This window comes from Lepidochelys kempii, chromosome 1, assembly GCF_965140285.1.
Source record: "Lepidochelys kempii isolate rLepKem1 chromosome 1, rLepKem1.hap1, whole genome shotgun sequence".
NCBI lineage: Eukaryota > Metazoa > Chordata > Testudines > Cheloniidae > Lepidochelys > Lepidochelys kempii.
This window is the reverse complement of record NC_136380.1, coordinates 266,065,732-266,090,208: the sequence shown is the minus strand read 5'-3', so window position 1 is coordinate 266,090,208 and position 24,477 is coordinate 266,065,732. Positions and strand designations below refer to the sequence as shown.

The following is a 24,477-nucleotide window of genomic DNA, read 5'->3' as shown; positions in this document are numbered from 1 at the left end:
TGCTTCATTTGAAACATGTGTTGTTAATGTGGAGTGAACTGTCTGCATCCATTAAGAAACCAAAGCTAGTGCAGAATGCAGTGGGCCATTTGTCAGAAGGATTGTCTCACTGAGGAGTAGGACACCAGTGCTCAGGCACAGCATCAGTTGCGTATTGGTTTTTGAGAAAGATTAAGGTGATTTAGACCTACAGCACCCTTAAATGGTTTCGAGATGGCCTGTTCAACAGGTTTCAGAGTAGCAGCCATGTTAGTCTGTATTTGCAAAAAGAAAAGGAGTACTTGTGGCACCTTAGAGACGAACCAATTTATTTGAGCATAAGCTTTCGTGAGCTACAGCTCACTTCATCTGATGCATAAAAGTGGAAAATGAAGTGAGGATGTCTTTATACACACAGACCATGAAAAAATGGGTGTTTATCACTTCAAAAGGTTTTCTCCCCCCACCCCACTTTCCTGCTGGTAATAGTTTATCTAAAGTGGTCACTCTCCTTACAATGTGTATGATAATGAAGGTGGGCCATTTTCAGCACAAATCCAGGGTTTAACAAGAACGTCTGAGGAACAGGGGGCGGGGAATGGGGTAGGAAAAAACAAGGGGAAATAGGTTACCTTGCATAATGACTTAGCCACTCCCAGTCTCTTTTCAAGCCTAAGTTAATTGTATCCAATTTGCAAATGAATTCCAATTCAGCAGTCTCTCGCTGGACTCTGGTTTTGAAGTTCTTCTCTTGTAATATCGCAACTTTCATGTCTGTAATCGCGTGACCAGAGAGATTGAAGTGTTCTCCGACTGGTTTATTAATGTTATAATTCTTGACGTCTGATTTGTGTCCATTTATTCTTTTACGTAGAGACTGTCTAGTTTGACCAATGTACATGGCAGAGGGGCATTGCTTGCACAGGATGGCATATATCACATTGGTAGATGTGCAGGTGAATGAGCCTCTGATAGTGTGGCTGATGTTATTAGGCCCTGTGATGGTGTCCCCTGAATGGATATGTGGACACAGTTGGCAACGGGCTTTGTTGCAAGGATAGGTTCCTGGGTTAGTGGTTCTGTTGTGTGGTATGTAGTTGCTGGTGAATATTTGCTTCAGGTTGGGGGGCTGTCTGTAGGCAAGGACTGGCCTGTCTCCCAAGATTTGTGAGAGTGACGGGTCGTCCTTCAGGATAGGTTGTAGATCCTTGATAATGCGTTGGAGAGGTTTTAGTTGGGGGCTGAAGGTGACGGCTAGTGGCGTTCTGTTATTTTCTTTGTTGGGCCTGTCCTGTAGTAGGTGACTTCTGGGTACTCTTCTGGCTCTGTCAATCTGTTTCTTCACTTCAGTAGGTGGGTATTGTAGTTGTAAGAATGCTTGATAGAGATCTTGTAGGTGTTTGTCTCTGTCTGAGGGGTTGGAGCAAATGCGGTTGTATCGTAGAGCTTGGCTGTAGACAATGGATCGTGTGGTGTGGTCTGTGTGGAAGCTGGAGGCATGTAGGTAGGAATAGCAGTCAGTAGGTTTCTGGTATAGGGTGGTGTTTATGTGACCATCGCTTATTAGCACCGTAGCGTCCAGGAAGTGGATCTCTTGTGTGGACTGGTCCAGGCTGAGGTTGATGGTGGGATGGAAATTGTTGAAATCATGGTGGAATTCCTCAAGGGCTTCTTTTCCATGGGTCCAGATGATGAAGATGTCATCAATATAGCGCAAGTAGAGTAGGGTTGTCAGGGGATGAGAGCTGAGGAAGCGTTGTTCTAAGTCAGTCATAAAAATGTTGGCATACTGTGGGGCCATGCGGGTACCCATAGCAGTGCCGCTGATTTGAAGGTATACATTGTCTCCAAATGTGAAATAGTTATGGGTGAGGACAAAGTCACAAAGTTCAGCCACCAGGTTAGCCGTGACATTATCGGGATAATGTTCCTGATGGCTTGTAGTCCATCTTTGTATGGAATGTTGGTGTAGAGGGCTTCTACATCCATAGCCCTGGTCTACACTAGGACTTTAGGTCGAATTTAGCAGCGTTAAATCAATGTAAACCTGCACCCGTCCACACAATGAAGCCCTTTATTTCGACTTAAAGGGCTCTTAAAATCGATTTCCTTACTCCACCCCTGACAAGTGGATTAGCGCTTAAATCGACCTTGCTGGCTCGAATTTGGGGTACTGTGGACACAATTCGATGGTATTGGCCTCCGGGAGCTATCCCAGAGTGCTCCATTGTGACCGCTCTGGACAGCACTCTCAACTCAGATGCACTGGCCAGGTAGACAGGAAAAGAACCACGAACTTTTAAATCTCATTTCCTGTTTGGCCAGCGTGGCAAGCTGCAGGTGACCATGCAGAGCTCATCAGCACAGGTGACCATGATGGAGTCCCAGAATCGCAAAAGAGCTCCAGCATGGACCGAACGGGAGGTACGGGATCTGATCGCTGTTTGGGGAGAGGAATCCGTGCTATCAGAACTCCGTTCCAGTTTTCGAAATGCCAAAACCTTTGTCAAAATCTCCCAGGGCATGAAGGACAGAGGCCATAACAGGGACCCGAAGCAGTGCCGCGTGAAACTGAAGGAGCTGAGGCAAGCCTACCAGAAAACCAGAGAGGCAAACGGCTGCTCCGGGTCAGAGCCCCAAACATTCCGCTTCTATGATGAGCTGCATGCCATTTTAGGGGGTTCAGCCACCACTACCCCAGCCGTGTTGTTTGACTCCTTCAGTGAAGATGGAGGCAACACAGAAGCAGGTTTTGGGGACGAAGAAGATGATGATGATGATGAGGTTGTAGATAGCTCACAGCAAGCAAGCGGAGAAACCGGTTTTCCCGACAGCCAGGAACTGTTTCTCACCCTGGACCTGGAGCCAGTACGCCCCGAACCCACCCAAGGCTGCCTCCTGGACCCAGCAGGTGGAGAAGGGACCTCTGGTGAGTGTACCTTTTAAAATATTATACATGGTTTAAAAGCAAGCATGTGAAAGGATTACTTTGCCCTGGCATTCGCGGTTCTCCTAGATGTACTCCTAAAGCCTTTGCAAAAGGTTTCTGGGGAGGGCAGCCTTATTGCGTCCTTCATGGTAGGACACTTTACCACTCCAGGCCAGTAACACGTACTCGGGAATCATTGTAGAACAAAGCATTGCAGTGTATGGTTGCTGGCATTCAAATAGCATCCGTTCTTTATCTCTCTGTGTTATCCTCAGGAGAGTGAGATATAATTCATGGTCACCTGGTTGAAATAGAGTGCTTTTCTTCAGGGGACACTCAGAGGAGCCCATTCCTGCTGGGCTATTTGCCTGTGGCTAAACAGAAATGTTCCCCGCTGTTAGCCACAGGGAAGGGGGAAGGTTGAGGGGGTAGCCACGCGGTGGGGGGAGGCAAAATGTGACCTTGTAACGAAAGCACATGTGCTATGGATGTAATGTTAACAGCAAGGTTTACCCTGAAAGAGTGTAGCCACTGTTTTATAAAATGTGTCTTTTTAAATACCGCTGTCCCTTTTTTTTTCTCCACCAGCTGCATGTGTTTCAATGATCACAGGATCTTCTCCTTCCCAGAGGCTAGTGAAGCTTAGAAAGAAAAAAAAAACGCACTCGCGATGAAATGTTCTCCAAGCTCATGCTGTCCTCCCACACTGACAGAGCACAGACGAATGCGTGGAGGCAAATAATGTCAGAGTGCAGGAAAGCACAAAATGACCGGGAGGAGAGGTGGCGGGCTGAAGAGAGTAAGTGGAGAGCTGAAGAGAGTAAGTGGCGGGCTGAAGAGAGGGATGAAGCTCAAATGTGGCAGCAGCGTGATGAGAGGAGGCAGGATTCAATGCTGAGGCTGCTGGAGGACCAAACCAGTATGCTCCAGTGTATGGTTGAGCTGCAGCAAAGGCAGCTGGAGCACAGACTGCCACTGCAGCCACTCTGAAACCAACCGCCCTCCTCCCCAAGTTCCATAGCCTCCACACCCAGATGCCCAAGAACGCGGTGGGGGGGCCTCCGGCCAACCAGCCACTCCACCGCAGAGGATTGCCCAAAAAAAAGAAGGCTGTCATTCAATAAATTTTAAAGTTGTAAACTTTTAAAGTGCTGTGCTTAAAGTGCTGTGTGGCATTTTCCTTCCCTCCTCCACCACCCCTCCTGGGCTACCTTGATAGTCATCCCCCTATTTGTGTGACGAATGAATAAAGAATGCATGAATGTGAAGCAACAATGACTTTATTGCCTCTGCAAGCGGTGATTGAAGGGAGGAGGGGTGGGTAGTTAGCTTACAGGGCAGTAGAGTGAACCAAGGGGCGGGGGGTTTCATCAAGGAGAAACAAACAGAACTTTCACACCATAGCCTGGCCAGTCATAAAACTGGTTTTCAAAGCTTCTCTGATGCGTACCGCGCCCTCCTGTGCTCTTCTAACCGCCCTGGTGTCTGGCTGCGCGTAACCAGCAGCCAGGCCATTTGCCTCAACCTCCCACCCCGCCATAAACGTCTCCCCCTTACTCTCACAGATATTGTGGAGCACACAGCAAGCAGTAATAACAGTGGGAATATTGGTTTCGCTGAGGTCTAAGCGAGTCAGTAAACTGCGCCAGCGCGCCTTTAAACGTCCAAATGCACATTCTACCACCATTCTGCACTTGCTCAGCCTGTAGCTGAACAGCTCCTGACTACTGTCCAGGCTGCCTGTGTACGGCTTCATGAGCCATGGCATTAAGGGGTAGGCTGGGTCCCCAAGGATAACTATAGGCATTTCAACATCCCCAACAGTTATTTTCTGGTCTGGGAATAAAGTCCCTTCTTGCAGCTTTTAAAACAGACCAGAGTTCCTGAAGATGCGAGCGTCATGTACCTTTCCCGGCCATCCCACGTTGATGTTGGTGAAACGTCCCTTGTGATCCACCAGAGCTTGCAGCACTATTGAAAAGTACCCCTTGCGGTTTATGTACTCGGCGGCTTGGTGCTCTGGTGCCAAGATAGGGATCTGGGTTCCGTCTATGGCCCCACCACAGTTAGGGAATCCAATTGCAGCAAAGCCATCCACTATGACCTGCACATTTCCCAGGGTCACTACCCTTGATATCAGCAGATCTTTGATTGCGTGGGCTACTTGCATCACAGCAGCCCCCACAGTAGATTTGCCCACTCCAAATTGATTCCCAACTGACCGGTAGCTGTCTGGCGTTGCAAGCTTCCACAGGGCTATCGCCACTCGCTTCTCAACTGTGAGAGCTGCTCTGATCTTGGTATTCATGCGCCTCAGGGCAGGGGAAAGCAAGTCACAAAGTTCCATGAAAGTGCCCTTACGCATGCGAAAGTTTCGCAGCCCCTGGGAATTGTCCCAGACCTGCAACACTATGCGGTCCCACCAGTCTGTGCTTGTTTCCCGAGCCCAGAATCGGCGTTCCACAGCATGAAGCTGCCCCATTAGCACCATGATGCATGCATTGGCAGGGCCCATGCTTTCAGAAAAATCTGTGTCCATGTCCTGATCACTCACATGACCGCGCTGACGTCGCCTCCTCGCCCGGTATCGCTTTGCCAGGTTCCGGTGCTGCATATACTGCTGGATAATGCGTGTGGTGTTTAATGTGCTCCTAATTGCCAAAGTGAGCTGAGCGGCCTCCATGCTTGCCTTGGTATGGCGTCCGCACAGAAAAAAGGCGCGGAATGATTGTCTGCCGTTGCTCTGACGGAGGGAGGGGCGACTGACGACACGGCTTACAGGGTTGGCTTCAGGGAGCTAAAATCAACAAAGGGGGTGTCTTTACATCAAGGAGTATTTCAGGCAGGACTTCACGGAGGGTTCCAATAAGAAATGGTGCACCTAAGTTATTGTTCTTATTGGAACAAGGAGGTTAGCCTGGCCTCTGATTGATACATGGCTAGATTTACCTCGCTGCACCTTCTCTGTGAGTGACTGCAGTGTGACCTAGAAGAATGAGTCCCCTAGACGGGGGAGGAGGGGAAGCAAATGAATACAGAACAAATCTGGTCTATTTCTTGTTTTGATCCATTCCATCTATCTTTTACATCTTTGGCTGGCAGCAGACGGTGCAGAAGGACTGCATGGCAGCCACATCTCATGGCTGCTCGGCAGAAGATGGTACAGTACGACTGCTAGCCATCCTCATCTCTTGCCTGCTCGGCAGAAGATGGTACAGTACGACTGCTAGCAATCCGTATCGCCTGCCTGCTCACCATAAGACGGTTCAATAGGACTGACTGCAGGACTAAAGAGAATGACCTGGTCAAGTCACTCTAAATTAAGTCCCTGCGCCCATGTCTGTCCAGGCGCTTCCAGCCGACGTGGCCAGGAGCACCTCGGACATGACGATGATGGCTACCAGTCATACTGTACCGTCTGCTGCCACAAGGCAAGGGGTTGCTGCTACTGTGTAGCAAAGCCGTACCGCGTCTGCCAGCACCCAGGAGACATAGGGTGACGGTTACCTGAGCGGGCTCCATGCTTGCCGTGGTATGGCGTCTGCACAGGTAACTCAGGAAAAAAGGCGCGAAACGATTGTCCTTGCTTTCACGGAGGGAGGGAGGGAATGGGGGCCTGACGATATGTACCCAGAACCACCCGCGACAATGTTTTAGCCCCATCAGGCATTGGGATCTCAACCCAGAATTCCAATGGGCAGCGGAGACTGCGGGAACTGTGGGATAGCTATCCACAGTGCAACACTCCGGAAGTCGACTCTAGCCTCGGTACTGTGGAAGCACTCCACCGAGTTAATGCACTTAATGCACTTAGAGCATTTTCTGTGGGGACACACACACTCGAATATATAAAACCGATTTCTAAAAAAACGACTTCTATAAATTCGACCTTATTCCGTAGTGTAGACATACCCATAGTGGCCAGGATGGTATTTTCAGGAAGATCACCGAAGGATTGTAGTTTCCTTAGGAAGTCAGTGGTGTCTCGAAGATAGCTGGGAGTGCTGGTAGCGTAGGGCCTTTTGAAACCTTTTGAAGTGATAAACACCCATTTTTTCATGGTCTGTGTGTATAAAAACATCCTCATTGCATTTTCCACTTTTATGCACCAGATGAAGTGAGCTGTAGCTCACGAAAGCTTATGCTCAAATAAATTGGTTAGTCTCTAAGGTGCCACAAGTACTCCTGTTCAACAGAGTGCCTCTCTCTCCCCATGTTAGGCTGCCATAGTTGTGATCAGCAGAAGTACTCCAGCTAGAACTCTCTTGGTTTTGAAGGGATAAGAGGCTGCTGACTTTGTGTTCTCTGTAAGGGTCCCTGGGCCTTGGAACTTACTTCTTTCTGCCCTTGTTGGGTGTGCTGCAGAGCTCATCTATTTTCTTGATCTTTTGGGAGTGACAATTGAGATGTGAGGAGGGTAGGTGTCTGAGGAAGATGGAGTATTTTAGATTTGTCGGTTAATTCTAGCTAAGGGATGAGGCTAGGCTACTGGTTTTGAGGATATTAACAAGGAATACATATTTAAAATTTGTCACACGTGAGGGTTTTTTACCTGTTACACCAACTGAAATAAATCAGGGACAAACAAACCACTTAAGTCAATCCTTATTTCTTTACTCCCCATCCCAGTTGTCTACAAATCTCAATCAGGGACTGCAATATCTTTCCCTGGCCTGTAGGTCATCCAATCTCCTTTCTGGGGCAGAGCTTAGTCCCTAGCCTTGTAGGCCACCTGCAGATTTCCCAAGGTTGCTATTATTTGAAATATCAGCTGTCTCACTTTAGAAACTCTTTGTTCTTGTCAATAAATGTTGTCTCCTGCTACCGCAATGACAGATTACCTTACAGACTCTACAAGGGAAACTGCCTCTGATGTCAGTAGTGGAGTCTTCTCTCTGGAACAAAGAAATAAACTGGGGCATATATGGAGGTAGTTTAAAAGTATAATCTTTTTCCTGTTGAATAAAAAGACCAAGTTAATTCACTTTGATTCTCATATTTCCAAAGAGTGAGGTAACAGAGTATGGCACTCTTTAAAATCGGGCTGGATAACTTGGTCAACAGGAATCATGTTTGTTGCTATGCAAACTAAAATAATGATGGGATAATTGAATCTCATGCTTCATGGGGAAAAAAAGACTGCTGCACAGGTCAGGAAGGAATTTCTCCACCATTTTCAGAACCAGTGCACAATTGACTTGATGCATGGCAAAGTACAAGGGGAAGGAAATCATCATAATCAGAAGCATGACTAATTAGCACTGATGGAAGCAGGGGATTGGGCTTAATGGTCTGATGCAGTATTACAACCTATGTATTCCTAAATCCGATAAGTGATATTTTGCTGATCATTGTAATCCCATGGGATATGTGTTGTGCTTACTCAAGGAGTCACTTGTACTTATCACAAGTGCTGTAACTCTTTGTTGCTCTCCTTTGAAAATATGTTATATGTCCAATAGCCATGTCTCAAGTCTTAACCTGAGCTAAAATAGTCTGCAGACCAAAGCCTATATGCACAGTGCATCATCAAACCTCCAGAATAATTTTGCCTTCCTCTTGGAACACAGCTGTGTTAGTGTACATGGGAGGGTCAGTTTTTCCACTTGTCAAATTTGTACATGCAAAAGAGCATTTTGGCTTGCAAAATGGATACGTTATGTCTGTTACATGTGTAACTAGATTTGAAAAATTGACTGCTTGCCTGTGCCAGTCTATAAAGTGTTGCAGAATTATGAAATGCACTATAATTCACACCATGGCAGCCACAAAACATCAAGGTGTGAATTGTGCAAACCTCTTCAAAATGCACGGCAGTATTGCAGCACTTCAGGGGCTGGACTGCAACACCTTGACATGTAAGAGGTCTTGTGCTGTTATCTGAGTGATGTACTGTCCTTGCTCTTTCCTTGCTGATGTCTATCATAGGCTGTTTGCTGTCTTGAGACTTTATTTGGCTTGGTGGGTTTTTTTTTTATTTGCTTGTTTTATTTTTGCTTATTTATTGTAGTGGCATGGAGATGTCCATATGTCTCTCCCCTTTGTTTTAACATAGTGGAGTTTGTCTTGTGGTTGTTGTAGTGAGAGGAATCCACTGTACAGGATGGTGAAGGAATTCAGCAGTGATGTCAGTGGGTAGTTGACATAAGAGGATTTTGTTGATGCTCTGTGTTGTCTTAACTCAGTCGAGGAACAACCAATAGATTCTGGATTATCTAACAATACCTGTCTGGTCTGTAGGAAAATTGACTTGGGTGTGTGGGGGGGAAAAATTAGCTAGCTTTAGTTATTGTGAAAGCTGCCTCTCCGCAAAGCCCCTTGCTGGATTTTCTGCTGCACTGTCACAAACTCCATCAATCTCTTCGATTTCTTCAGAAGGAACAGAGGACTTGCAAAGTAACCAGTTGGAAACGCAAATTTCGATAAAGCCAGATGTCCAGAAGAGAGATGTGGACTTTTCAGAAATTCATAATGCAATACAAGAAAGTAAGTTACTACTTGATTCTAAAATCGGTTATATTGTACAAGAGCTGACTGAAATGAATCAAAATAGTATAATACTTGAAAGAATGGTTAAACTGGAGAACTGAATGATGTGAATAAATTGGAAACTTATGAGAGAGTTCAGTGGATAATTTAATTTCAACAGTAGTGAAAACTATTGTGGCCAAGAATCAAGACTCAGGGCCCAGTGTCCCTGTTGCTTTATTAACTCCCTTATCACCCTTATTCAAGGTTTTATTTTAAACTAGTTGTCTTCTCTGATTTTCTGTTGAGAAAAACAGCTCCTTAAATCTTCAAATGCTACAAGATATACAAGTATGTATTAAAAAACCCGTGTTCCTCTTTAGTTTCGTCAGAAATGCTAGGTATCATGCATCTGATCTTCCATTCAAGTGAGTGCAGCATAATTGCAGCAAGATGGTTAGTTGTTTGATTAAAATCAATATCTTCTTGCTTACCCTTTCTATGCTATAGATCTGTACTGAACTCTACGTGCTTTCTAAACTGAAGGAGCCTTTTCCATGAGGATCCTTGAATGTAGAACTTGCTTCCTATCCTCTTTGTCCATTGCAGCCCCAATATGTTGATTATCAAGACACACTGTAAACAGAATTTCTTTTTGTATGTGTGTTTGGGGAGGGGTGGGTAGAAGAATGCAGTGACTCGATGAAGGTGGTGGTTAATTTGCAGGATGACTTCTGTGGGAAGGATTAGAATGTGGGGGCCTGTCTGTCTTTTGATTGATTGTGTGTACAGTATCTTAATTTTTTGTACCAGTGCCTGGATTGAAGGCTCTCTTCAGTTATGAATATGAATAACTAAATAGCACAAAGCTGCAGTGTTTGTGTTGCAAACATTTCTGGGAAATGCTTAACCACTTTCTTCTACTGCTCCTGGTTTGTCAAATAAGTATTTTAAAAGTCACGACAGCTTTCTACTAATATTAGATTTTGCAAAACTTTTTTTTCTTAAAACAAATTGGATTTTGGGACTAGACATATTGATAGAGTCCCTTTCAAAGCATCATTTATTTTGAGGCTGCCTTTCCCCTGTTCCCTAGGTAATGTGTCACACAATAAGACTCTTTTATTAGGTTATGTGCTTATACTGGGCAATCCAAAGTGTCACTGAATAGTGTGTGCAGGTTGTCCAGAAAACCTATTAAAACATATTTAAAACTGCTGTAAAAGATCCCCACTTCCTAAAGAAAAGAGATGTTGGTTTGGTAGGGGGCTTTAATAACAAAATACTTGTAAATAATGACTGCACGTAACCTGCATTCAGTAGTTAGTCGTCACTAGCGTATGCCTAGTTCATCCATTCCAATAGTTTAAAGAAGAATGGACATGAGCATAAGATCTAAGTGTGAACTTTATTATAAATAGGAATTTAAGTGCTCATGCAGAAAGGGATCAGATTGACAGCCCTGGAGATTGAGGTCCTTTATTTATCTATAGAGCAGATGCAGCCACCATTGGCAATCAATGCTCCATGCACCTCACCACCTTGTCTTAATTCTCCTTTGGAGAGACCACATTTCATTTCAGAGCGAGAGTAGTTCATTCTCCAGGCCTACAATTCTTGGTGTGGCCACCTGCTTGCAGTGCAGTCCAATTTGCAAAGGTGGGCTACACATCTGAGGATTTTCTTGCTAACTGCAGTCAGGTGTGAATAGCAAATAATTAGGATATAGTCAGGGCCAAATTTACACCTTACGCACACCTAAGCACAGGATCTTCAGGGTTCATTTCCCTCCCCGCCCCTGCCTACAGCTGGCCTATGTGTTTTCCGTGAAAATGAAATGAAAAGAAAAATATTTTAAAAAATTAAATATTTATTCAATGCAATGACAAAAAACACATGTAATTAAAACAATCACGTGGGTAGCAGGTAGGTGCTACTTTACTTCACATGCATGTAGAATCATAGGATTTCATCTAGTCCAGTCCCCTGCACTCGTGGCAGGACTAAGTATTATCATGTTTTTTCCTTGATTTCTGCTCAGTGAACATTCTAATGATATCCTCGCAATCCATACCTTTTAAAAGTTCTCCTACAACAGTTAGAAGAGTCCAGAGTTCTGACCCTCGGGAGCACCGGCTTCAGCCCTGTCGGGGGCGCTGGGGCTCAAAGCTTTAGCTATGAGGGGAGTGCTGGTTTCAGCCCCAGCACTTCCCCTGTAGCTAAAGCCCAGAGCCCCAGTGAGCCCCACCCCTGCTGAAACCTGGAGTGGAGTGGGGAGCCCCAAGCCCTGGTGCTCTCCCCTCCCTCCCCCAGGCAAAAGCCTGGAACAGAGCCTTGGGGCTGAAGCCCTGAGCCCTGGTGCTCCCGAGGGTCAGAAGCCCTGACCCCACCCCTGCCTGGAGTCCTGACTCACCCCCATCCCCCAGTGGCTGAAGTCCAAACGTCTTATTCTAAGTTACAGACATTTCAGAAGAAAGAATGAAGAGTACTTGTGGCACCTTAGAGACTAACAAATTTATCTGAGCATAAGCTTTTGTGGGCTAAAGCCTGCTTCATCATTGCATGCAGTAGAAAATACAGTAGGAAGATATGTCAGAAGTGCTTCCCCAGACACTGTACAAAAACATACAACAAGTTGGTGGGAATGTGATAAGAGAAATTTGGCAAAGTCAATAAACGTGGTTTATAAGGAAGGAAACAAACAATATTAAAAACTGGAGTAATGGGGCTTTACAAAATAGAATACTCTTTACTGTGCAAGAAAATAGTCTCAATGGTTTAAAATTTCTTAGGCCTACTTAGCTACGGTGGGTGGAAATCAGGCTTGGTTTAAATCAATTAATTTATCATTAATTTCAGCGTGGTCATGATTTCATCCCCCGCACTCCCTTTGGCTTTGTGTCTGTTTATAAAGGTTTCTTAAGGCTTTGCTGCTGTTTATAAAAGTTACATCGTCCAATTAGAGAACGGAAACCATAACGTCTGAGAAACCTGTCCCATTGCACAGACCAAATACCAAAATCTGACTAGTGAAAACTCCTAAGCACTTCTGAATAGTTCACAGAAACATATGGGCCCAACGATATTTGTAAACAAAATATAGGAAATAATGGAGAAATTCATAACCTCATGACTGGATTGTGGGTGATTCATAAACATAAACAAGGGCCAAAAAAATCAGAAGGAGAAATTATTTGCAACTAGTAATTTTGCCAGTGCTGATACAGACACACCACGATAGTCAGGAAAAGTGCTTCTGATGTATCTGTGTTAAAGTGAGCATCAGCGTAGGTAATACAACAATTGCAGCTCTTTTGGCTTGGAAAGCTATTTGGGGAACTCTGCGTAAAGGCCCTGCAGGCTATTTGTGGCTTATGTTTCAAAGGACTAAGATCCATGGGTTATGCTTTTAAAAATTAGCTCAAAAATCTATTTGTATCAAGTAGAACTGGTTTCAAAATAAGTATTTTCAGGAAAAAAAAGTGTGAAATGAAATTATTTGGAGGGAGGATTTTGAAAGTGTTTGACTTTTTTTTTCTAAAAAATCCAAAACAGATCAATTTTCTGTTTTTGATTAAAAATGGAAATTTTCAAAAGGAATGAAAATTATCTACAAAAACATTATCTACAAGGCCACTTTTGTTAGTGTCAAGATTGATAATACAGGTTAAAAGAGAATGAAAATCATGAAACACCATTCATTACCATGGTTCTCTTTAGTCCTGCAATATCTCATACAGGAAGATATCTGACTCTTAATTATTTCTGATTCTTAATATTTACTATTTGGTGTTTGTTGACGGGATCCCCAAGCATCACACCAGTGGGTACAGCTGTTCTTACAATAGATAAGATACAATAGGTAAGAACAGCCATACTGGGTCAGAGCAATCCTCCATCTAGCCCAGTATCCTGTCTTCCGACAATGGCCAATGCCAGGTTGTCATAAATATAAAGGGAAGGGTAAACCCCTTTGAAATCCCTCCTGGCCAGGGGAAAGCTCCTCTCACCTGTAAAGGGTTAAGAAGCTAAAGGTAACCTCGCTGGCACCTGACCAAAATGACCAATGAGGAGACAAGATACTTTCAAAAGCTGGGAGGAGGGAGAGAAACAAAGGGTCTGTGGGTCTGTCTGTATGCTGGTTTCTGCAGGGGATAGACCAGGAATGGAGTCTTAGAACTTTTAGTAAGTAATCTAGCTAGGTATGTGTTAGATTATGATTTCTTTAAATGGCTGAGAAAAGAATTGTGCTGAATAGAATAACTATTTCTGTCTATGTATCTTTTTTGTAACTTAAGGTTTTGCCTAGAGGGATTCTCTATGTTTTTTAATCTAATTACCCTGTAAGATATCTACCATCCTGATTTTATAGGGGGGATTTCTTTATTTCTATTTACTTCTATTTTTATTAAAAGTCTTCTTGTAAGAAAACTGAATGCTTTTTCATTGTTCTCAGATCCAAGGGTTTGGGTCTGTGGTCACCTATGCAAATTGGTGAGGCTTTTTATCCAACATTTCCCAGGAAAGGGGGGGTGCAAGTGTTGGGAGGATTGTTCATTGTTCTTAAGATCCAAGGGTCTGGGTCTGTAGTCACCTAGGCAAATTGGTGAGGCTTTTTACCAAACCTTGTCCAGGAAGTGGGGTGCAAGGTTTTGGGAAGTATTTTGGGGGGAAAGACGCGTCCAAACAGCTCTTCCCCAGTAACCAAGTATTAGTTTGGTGGTGGTAGCGGCCAATCCAAGGACGACGGGTGGAATATTTTGTACCTTGGGGAAGTTTTGACCTAAGCTGGTAAAGATAAGCTTAGGAGGTTTTTCATGCAGGTCCCCACATCTGTACCCTAGAGTTCAGAGTGGGGGAGGAACCTTGACACAGGTGTATCAGAGGGAATGAGCAGAACAGGTAATCATCAAGTGATCCACCCCCGGTTGCCCATTCCCAGCTTCTGGCAAACAGAGACTAGAGACACCATCCCTGCCCATCCTGGCTAATAACCATTGATGGACCTATCCTCCATGAACTTATCTATTTTTTTTGAACACTGCTATAGTCTTGTCCTTCACAACATCCTCTGACAAAGAGTTCCACAGGTTGATTGTGCATTGTGTGAAGAAATACTTCCTTTTGTTTGTTTTAAACCGACTGTCTATTAATTTAACGTCATGATTTTATAGATATCTATTATATACCCCCTTAGTCATCTCTTTTCCAAGCTGAGAAGTCCCAGTTTTATTAATCTCTCCTCATATGGAAGCTGTTCCATACCCCTAATCATTTTGGTTGCCCTTTTCTGTACCTTTTCCAATTCCAGTATAAGATTACACGGGAAATCCTGACCATCCTCCTCCTCTGCCTGTGGATTCCTCTAGCCAGCACCTCAGAATCAGTGCCATAGCCTCTCTGACATAACTGAATCTGCTTCTCTCATATAATAATGGGCAGAAGCAGTGCATTACTTTAGGTCTCATCCATGCTTGGCTAACAGAAGCCTGGAAATGATGCTGGTGCCAGTGAGTTCTGGGATCCAGCATAAAGGATGATAGTTGTTTGACCCACTGCTCTCACAATTCCCTCAGACAATTTCTTTCTTCCCCTTTTTCTAGCTACTTCTGCTCAGGTCACTGGATCAGTCTTTTCCAGGCTTGCTGGGTCAATATTCGGTCCATATCCACTCTATCCTCCTGTATGTGTCCATTTACCATTTTCTAGGCCACCCGCTTGTTCTACACCTATGAATTCTAATCTCAAATGCCTCTTAAACAGGATTCCCATCATCCACCCTTTGTACATGCCCATATAATCTCAGACCCCTCTCTTGCACCTTCTCGCTGAAACTGCAGACCTTGGTCTTACTCCTGATGGCATCATCCCACATGAGGTCCAGCAATGTCAATCCTCTGACTGCCCTCAGACATCTTATTTCTATGGTTTCAAGATTTCTCAAGTGCCTCTCTTTGGTCACCCAGGACTCTGATCCATACAGAAGAGCTGGTCTTATCATAGTTTTGTATAGGTTTCCCTCAAGTAGTCTGGGCCTGTGTTTATCATAAATCAGTCCACTTATCTTGCACTAGACTTCCCCTGAATTCAGCAGCTTTGTTTGTAGTTCTCTATTGACTTTTCCTTTTGCCACTAACCAACTCCCACAAATCTCTGGTTCTGCACAAGTCACCCATATGACTTCAGTGTTTTCTTTATTAATTTTGGGGCCAACAGAAGTATGAATAGTAATGAACTAAGTTCTGATCCTTGGTGGAGACCAACCTTCACCTCAAAACACTTTGTTCCACCAAAGGACAGCTCCACTTTTGTCATGGAACCATCATACAAATCCTTAACCATCGGGACAAGGTCCTCCAGTACCCCATAGAATCGTAACAGCGGTATCTGCCCTCACCTAAGTACTTTGCCAGATTCTTTCTCCAATCAAGGAAAGCCCAGCCATGCCTGACATTTTCCTCCACCTTCTTTTCAACCAGCTGTCTGGGAATAAACATACCATCAAAAACCCCTTTTCCATTTCTAAAACCAAACTGCTCCTTTCCTAAAATGGCATTCACTATTTGACAAATGTGACGGTCTATGATTCTCTCTAACAGTTTCTTACAGCGGGACAGCAGCTTAATTCCTGAGGGCTTCAAACATTCATAGCCCCATACACTTTAAGGACAGAAGGGACCATTGCGATAGTCTAGCCTGACCTCCTGCACATCACAGGCCACAGAACCTCACCCACCCCCTCTTGTAATAGACCCATAACCTCCGGCTGCATTACTGAAGACCTCAGATCATGCTTTTAAAGAACTCAAATGTGAAATTGTGGAACTATTAACTATGATTTGTAACCTGTCCTTCAAATCAGCTACTGTACCCAGTGACTGGAAGATAGCTAATCTAACACCAATATTTAAGAAGAGCTCTAGAGGTGATCCTGACAATTACAGACTGGTAAGTCTAACGTCAGTACCGGGCATATTAGTTGAAACAATAGTAAAGAATAAAATTGTCAGACACATAGAAGAACATAAATTGTTGTGCAAAAGTCAACATGGTTTCTGTAAAGGGAGATTGTGTCTTACTCATCTATTAGAGTTCTTTGAGGGGGTCAACAAACATGTGAACAAGGGGGATCCAGTGGACATAGTGTACTTAGATTTCCAGAAAGCCTTTGACAAGGTCCCTCTCCAAAGGCTCTTATGTAAATTAAGTTGTCATGGGAAAAGAGGGAAGAGTCTTTCATGGATTGAGAACTGATTAAAAGACAGGGAACAAAGGGTAGGAATAAATAATAAATTTTCAGAATGGAGAGGGATAACTAGTGGTGTTCCCCAAGGGTCAGTCCTAGGACCAATCCTGTTCAACTTATTCATAAATAATCTGGAGAAAAGGGTAAACAGTGAGGTGGCAAAGTTTGCAGATGATACTAAACTGCTCAAGATAGTTAAGACCAAAGCAGACTGTAGAACTTCAAAAAGATCTCACAAAACTAAGTGATTGGGCAACAAAATGGCAAATGAAATTTAATGTGGATAAATGTAAAGTAACGCACATTGAAAAAATAACCCCAACTATACATACAATATGATGGGGGCTAATTTAGCTACAACTAATCAGGAGAAAGATCTTGGAGTCATCGTGGATAGTTCTCTGAAGACGTCCACGCAGTGTGCAGCGGCAGTCAAAAAAGCAAACAGGATGTTAGGAATCGTTAACAAAGGGATGGAGAATAAGACAGAGAATGTCTTATTGCCCTTATATAAATCCATGGTACTCCCACATCTTGAATACTGTGTACAGATGTGGTCCCCTCATCTCAAAAACGATATACTGGCCTTAGAAAAAGTTCAGAAAAGGGCAACTAAAATGATTAGGGGTTTGGAACGGGTCTCATATGAGAGAGATTAAAGAGGCTAGGACTTTTCAGCTTGAGAAGAAGAGACTGGGGGGATATGATAGAGGTATATAAAATCGTGAGTGGTGTGGAGAAAGTGAATAAGGAAAAGTTATTTACTTGTCCCCATAATATAAGAACTAGGGGCCACCAAATGAAATTAATGGGTATCAGGTTTAAAATAAATAAAAGGAAGTTCTTCTTCACTCAGCGCACAGTCAACCTGTGGAACTCCTTACCTGAGGAGGTTGTGAAGGCTAGGACTATAACAGAGTTTAAAAGAGAACTGGATAAATTCATGGGGGTTAAGTCCATTAATGGTTATTAGCCAGGATGGGTAAGGAATGGTGTCCCTAGCCTCTGTTTGTCAGAGCGTGGAGATGGATGGCAGGAGAGAGATCACTAGATCATTACTTGTTAAGTTCACTCCCTCTGGGGCACCTGGCATTGGCCACTGTCGTTAGACAGGATACTAGGCTGGATGGACCTTTGATCTGACCCAGTATGGCCATTCATTTATTCTTATGATATATATATACATACAGAGAACATGAAAAAATGGGGGTTGCCATACCAACTCTTAACGAGACCAGCCGATTAAGGTGGGCTATTATCAGCAGGAGGAAAAAAACTTTTGTAGTGATAATCAGGATGGCCCATTTCAAACAGTTGACAAGAAGGTGTGAGTAACACTAGGGGGAAAATTAGCATGGGGAAATAGAACTTAATTGATTGGTCTCGTTAAGAGTTGGTATGGCAACGCCCATTTTTTCATGTTCTCTGTATGTATATATATCTTCCTACTGTATTTTCCACTGCATACATCTGATGAAGTGGGCTTTAGCCCACGAAAGCTTATGCTCAAATAAATTTGTTAGTCTCTAAGGTGCCACAAGTACTCCTCGTTCTTTCTGCTGGTAGAGACTAACACGGCTACCACTCTGAAACCAGACATTTCAGAGTTATGGGTGACCTCCATTCCTGAGGTGTCCATAACTCTGAGGTTCTCCTGTATCATTGGAATGTTTATAATTTTTAAAATAAGCACACTAACCACTAACTGCGTATGTATTAACTTTTTAACTTTTAACCCACTTTTAGGTTCCCATAAAACACCGGCGCCCCTAGGCCTGTGCCTAGTGTGCCTAATTGGAAATCCAGCCCTGGATATAGCACAGTTAAACATTCTTGCTAGGTTGGTTGGCCTGATTGGTCTTTGTTTGCTACTTTTATTTTACGTAGGCTGTGCAACAGAAGTAGCATTAGAATGGCTGTCACTGCTTTTAGCAACCACATTTTTGTTTGTTAACGTAAGTTTCCTGGGCATTTTCTTTCATTCTGTCTAACTTTTGTTAGCTGGGACATCACTGGTGGCTAGATTGCCGTGTATGATTGTTGAACAGGATTTTTCAATTTTTATTTCATTTTTTAATAGAAAGACTTTAGTGTAAAGCTGCTCTGTCTTTATTTTCCATTCTGCTGATCTTGTGCTGCTAGTCTCCTTTAGAGCGCAAAGTAAGAAAAAGTGTACAAAAGATATTAAAGATTTACAAGCCATTTCTAATGTTTCCTATCAGAATTCTCCACTTATGAACTCCAGCTCAAAATATATTCTCAATATTTTTAATAGGAAAGATTTCAGCTTATTCTGCCTTAAGACTAATTATTTCCCATATGCTCTTGTCCGTTGTTATACTCAGAATCTCTCTGAAATTGCCCTTTGCCAGTCAGACACAATCCAGAGATAACTACCTATAATGAACCTGGAAATGCTAAAACCACACCTTACAAAATTGGTCAGTTATGTTGTCTGGAGTGGCTCATGACCCATAAGTGCCAGCCTCAGGGCAGACTATTAAGAAGAAGGGCACAAACCCCACATTGGTTGTGTGTTCTATAATTAGATTTCACCAACCCAGTATCAAGTGTGAACTCAAGCACTATAATAGTCTTAATATGGAGTCACAGACAGTCAGTCCCCTTGGGCACTCCAGTCTATTTTGCCACACAGGCAAGCCTATCTTTGTGATAGATGGTCCCTTAAAACAAAAATGACAATAGTATTCAGGTTACTCCCAGTCCCAAAGGACCAGTCACTTACCCCAGGTCAATTGTACTTTAGATCACTCACCAAAGACAATGTTTGTAGCCAATCTCTGTAAAAAACAAATCTAAAGATTTAATAACTAGGAAAAAGAAGCAAGAGATTATTTACAAGGTTAAAGCACGCAAACATACATACACACAAATGAGTTAGTCTTTGGTTCCAAAAAGTAATAGAAACTGCTGTAATGTACAAGCTCTATATGTCTTTTAGGCTAACCCAAGCTAAACGGCTTGGGGATCCCTTGCTTATGCTTAGAAATATTGCCCTCTCCAAATTCCAAGCAACACAGTGGTAATAATTTCTTCTTGACAGGGATTTTGATTCCATTCCCCCAGAGTTCAAGCCATGATGGGATGAGAGTTTGTGCACCTACCCTCTTCATGGGTGTGGCTGAAGCAATCAACAAAGTTTTGTCCACTGATGTTCCACAGTGGCTTGTCTAGTGTCTATAGGCCTTCTTTTGTTTGACAAGAGATGACACCTTTTGTGATAAACTGGTATTTCACACTTGGTAATACTTCTCTCCTGACAGTGCGGGTTTCTAAGTTTCATAACAAACACATCTATAGGTACAGAGCAAAACATGTAAATATTACCTTATTACATGGTATACAGGTATTGTAAGTGAGATTAATGTATTCAGCAGCTCACAAGCATTTCATAAAGTCCAAACACTAAACAAATCTCTCTAAATCTAATAACTATTTTAACAATACTAACATGTAGGTGAGCCAGTTGGTTTCCAGCCATGCATTTGTGGTGTAGGGATCTTGTCATGAGCTGGCACCTGATCTGCCAGCATCACAGGGGCCATACCGTATCCGAACTACACAAAACATTTAAACCAGCCAGAACCATCTGCAATTCACAAGAAGCATGCCAAATTACCCAGAACCACCTTTATTCTGTCGAAATTAATCTGCCTAGAATCTCAAGATCTTCTTAAAGCTGGAGTACTAAACAGAGGTGTTCTAAAGTATTTACTATAATATATTATTCTTTTAATCTTCTTTCAAAAAATTTCTCCATTCCCCATACTGTACTATTGAAGATGTGCAATGGAGAATGGAGAACTTTTAAAAAAAGAAGATTAAAAGTAGTAAAGGCTTCAAGTGTAGTTTCCTAGTTATTAAATTGAAAGGGGGAACTTGCTGTCCACAGGAAAGCAATCAGTTTATAAAAATATCTTGGACAATTGTATACCTCTGATTTGAGACCTCTAAGCTATTGACCCTGATGATTTGCTTCAAAATATTTACCTTTCTTTTATCACTGCTGCAAAGGGAAAAGTCTAGAAAAACCTGTTGCTGTTCAGAGTATTTCATATATGATGAAAATATGGAGGTTGGGGAAGCACCTTGTGGTATGGATTTCCAAGGATTTTTTTAAATCATTTTGATTTACTAATTTTTCCTCTCTAAGTTGGAAGTATTTTCTAACATCCAGGTAGATTTCTAAGAGAGACTTGTTTAATTTCTGATTATTTAATTGAAAATGAATCATGGAAAAATGGGTCCAGATTGTGGACATTGTAGACTGATCTCCTTACAGAAAGCAGATTGTAAAATTGTATCCAACACACTTGCTCAGAGTTTGAATCTTTCCATATCACAACAGGATCCTTGGCCATGACTAGGGCTCCTAGGTGCTTTAGTAATTCATATAAATAATAATTAATAATAATTGCCAGTGATGAATAACACATGAAAATACGAGGCATCAGCCAGAGTAAAACATCATCTGCTCACAATAACAAGCAATGGCTCCCATAAAGGAAAGGAGAAAGCAAACCACCAAAGAAAGACTTGAAAGATTTATGCAGAAATCAATGCGAGGACATTGGACAGTGGTGTAAAGAGCTGGAACGCATCAGTGATCGAAGATTTATTTATGGCTTTAGAAGGACACCTCAAAAGAGACAGAGGGCTTCATTATCAGTGCACAAAAACAGCCCTTAAGGCTTAATTACCTTTGAAACAGAATTGACCGACAAAACTGCTCCCCAAACTATAGGCTGTGTTCCAAAAAGGAAGAGATGGTGGAGCATGTGTTGAGCACCGGCAGCAGCATAGCTGAGGGAGAATTTATGAAGAGACACAATGAAGAAGGAAGAGAAGGAAGGAGGATCCTGGGAACTACAGGCCAGTCAGCCTCACCTCGGTCCCCGGAAAAATCATGGAGCAGGTCCTCAAAGAATCAATCCTGAAGCACTTACATGAGAGGAAAGTGATCAGGAACAGTCAGAGTGATCAGGAACAGTCAGCATGGATTCACCAAGGGAAGGTCATGCCTGACTAATCTAATCGCCTTTTATGATGAGATTACTGGTTCTGTGGATGAAGGGAAAGCAGTGGATGTATTGTTTCTTGACTTGAGCAAAGCTTTTGACACGGTCTCCCACAGTATTCTTGTCAACAAGTTAAAGAAGTATGGGCTGGATGAATGCACTATAAGGTGGGTAGAAAGTTGGCTAGATTGTCGGGCTCAACGGGTAGGGATCAATGGCTCCATGTCTAGTTGTCAGCCGGCGTCAAGTGGAGTGCCGCAGGGGTCGGTCCTGGGGCCGGTTTTTTTCAATATCTTCATAAATGATCTGGAGGATGGTGTGGATTGCACTCTCAGCAAATTTGCAGATGATTCTAAACTGGGAGGAGTGGTAGATACGCTGGAGGGCAGGGATAGGATACAGAGGGACCTAGACAAATTGGAGGATTGTGCCAAAAGAAATCTGTTGAGGTTCAATAAGGATAAGTGCAGGGTCCTGCACTGAGGTCGGAAGAACCCAATGCACAGCTACAGATTAGGGACCGAATGGCTAGGCAGCAGCTCTGCGGAAAAGGACCTAGGGGTGACAGTGGACGAGAAGCTGGATATGAGACAGCAGTATGCCCTTGTTGCCAAGAAGGCCACTGGCGTTTTGGGATGTATAAGTAGGGGCATAGCGAGCAGATCGAGGGACGTGATCGTTCCCCTCTATTCGACATTGGTGAGGCCTCATCTGGAGTACTGTGTCCAGTTTTGGGCCTCACACTACAAGAAGGATGTGGATAAATTGGAGAGAGTCCAGCGAAGGACAACAAAAATGATTAGGGGTCTGGAACACATGACTTATGAGGAGAGGCTGAGGGAACTGGGGTTGTTTAGTCTGCAGAAGAGAAGAATGAGGGGGGATTTGATAGCTGCTTTCAACTACCTGAGAGGTGGTTCCAGAGAGGATGGTTCTAGACTATTCTCAGTGGTAGAAGAGTACAGGACAAGGAGTAATGGTCTCAAGTTGCAGTGGGGGAGGTTTAGGTTGGATATTAGGAAAAACTTTTTCACTAGGAGGGTGGTGAAACACTGGAATGCGTTACTTAGGGAGGTGGTAGAATCTCCTTCCTTAGAAGTTTTTAAGGTCAGGCTTGACAAAGCCCTGGCTGGGATGATTTAATTGGGGATTGGTCCTGTTTTGAGCAGGGGGTTGGACTAGATGACCTCCTGAGGTCCCTTCCAACCCTGATATTCTATGATTCTATGAATGAGGTTGCCAAGTGTCTGCTTTGAAGCCTCTGTGGCAAGTATGGATTTAACATCACAATCAATGAGCTCCAGAAGACAGCACTCTTAGGCACTGCAAGAATGTTAAGGAAAGTCAAAGGAGATAGAATGAATTTGAGCACCTAAAATGCAGGAAATCTGTGGCGTATTTAACAAAACTCCTGACTTCCCAGATCTGAAGAGTTGATGCGTGGTCAAGATTTATGGGTGACTCATGGTAAATTATAGATAGTAGCATTCCCCTTTTTATGCTTAAAGATCCTGCGTGTTGTGAAGGCTTTTTTTAAAAATCCCCATGATGAAATATTGCTGAATAATAATAATCGATATTTTTGTCAAAAAAGATGGTCTGAAGAAAATGAAATGGTTCACAAAAACATATGGATTTATTTGAAATTTCCTAGTGTTTGACAGTTTATTAGAACTATTTTGGTATAAGTTTAAAAAAATTTCCTGAAATTTCACACACAAAAGATCATGTTTCCACTTTAACTTGTCATTGGTGCACTCTAACTTGTTTGCTGACTGAGCTTTCTCACATGTTGCCATGTGGTGGTCTGGGATTGGATGGATGTGACTCAGAGGCCCATTGGTGGTTCACTACAGTAATCAATTCTTGTCAGACCTGACATCCTCACTACACCTAACACACTGTCATAATCTGTATCTAAAAGGTGTCATGTAAGGTATCATATACAAACTAGTAACATGCTGGTCCCAAAAATAATTGTGTGGTGTGTGTGCAAATAGTTAAAGATTTGCTAGAATTATGTTCTTAAAATGTGTTTGGCAAGCAATGCATAAGCCCAGTCTGCACTAGACAAAGGAATGTGTATTTGGTTGTCTGACCAGCTTGGTTATCAGGCAGAGAAAATGACGGTACATTTACATGCAAGATGAACAAAGCTGTCAGGAGAGTAGGAGGGGAAAGATGACCACTTAATCTCCTGGGGGAGTGGAACCTGGACTCCCAGCAAGCTTTCCTGTCTCTTGAAGCAGGGTCAATGAACTTTGGGAAGATATGAGGAAAAAGAAAGACAGATATTTTGGCATCCTTCACCTGAAAAAACAAAGGAACAGAGCACTTAGAGATCTGTGGAAGGGTCAGAGAATCTGGTCAGCCATGCTGAAAACAGACTTGGTGAGAAACACAGCTTTGAACCAGAGAGTCTAGTTTGTTAAATCAGGTTTTAGTTTTAGATGCATATTTTTACTTGTCTGCTTGTAATCCTTTCTACTTTAATTCCTTATACTCAACATCACCTAAACCTATGACTTTTAATTTAATAAACTAGTTTTACTTTTACTATAAACCAGTTCAGTGCTTTGAGTAAAATGTAATGTTTGTCAACCCCAGTTAAATTAAGGAGCTTCTGTTTACCAGTTTTTTAAAGGAACCACAAATTTACCCTCTGTGAGTGTTCCAGGAGAGGGCAGGACACTGCAGGGCAGACAGTTTTGGGAAAATTTGGAACTGGAGAGGGGCGTCTGGGGACAAGCTCCAAATAGTAACTGGGCAGTGTGACCTGAATGCTTGTAGGCTGGCTGTTGGTGTCAGGGCTGTGA

General features: G+C 43.1%; 1 protein-coding gene across 6 annotated transcripts in view; it reads left to right on the top strand.

Annotated features, from left to right (window-relative positions):
• The window catches only part of ANO4 (anoctamin 4), a 288,655-nt gene that overhangs the window by 94,461 nt on the left and 169,717 nt on the right, over nt 1-24,477 (top strand). For 4 of the 6 annotated variants that reach the window (XM_073327407.2, XM_073327404.2, XM_073327400.2 and 1 more), the window contains exon 3: nt 9,284-9,394. The exons of the other annotated variants lie outside the window; for them this stretch is intronic. In XM_073327407.2, the coding sequence (XP_073183508.1) occupies nt 9,284-9,394 (111 nt within the window). The remainder of the gene's footprint in view (nt 1-9,283; nt 9,395-24,477) is intronic. 6 annotated transcript variants of the gene reach the window in all.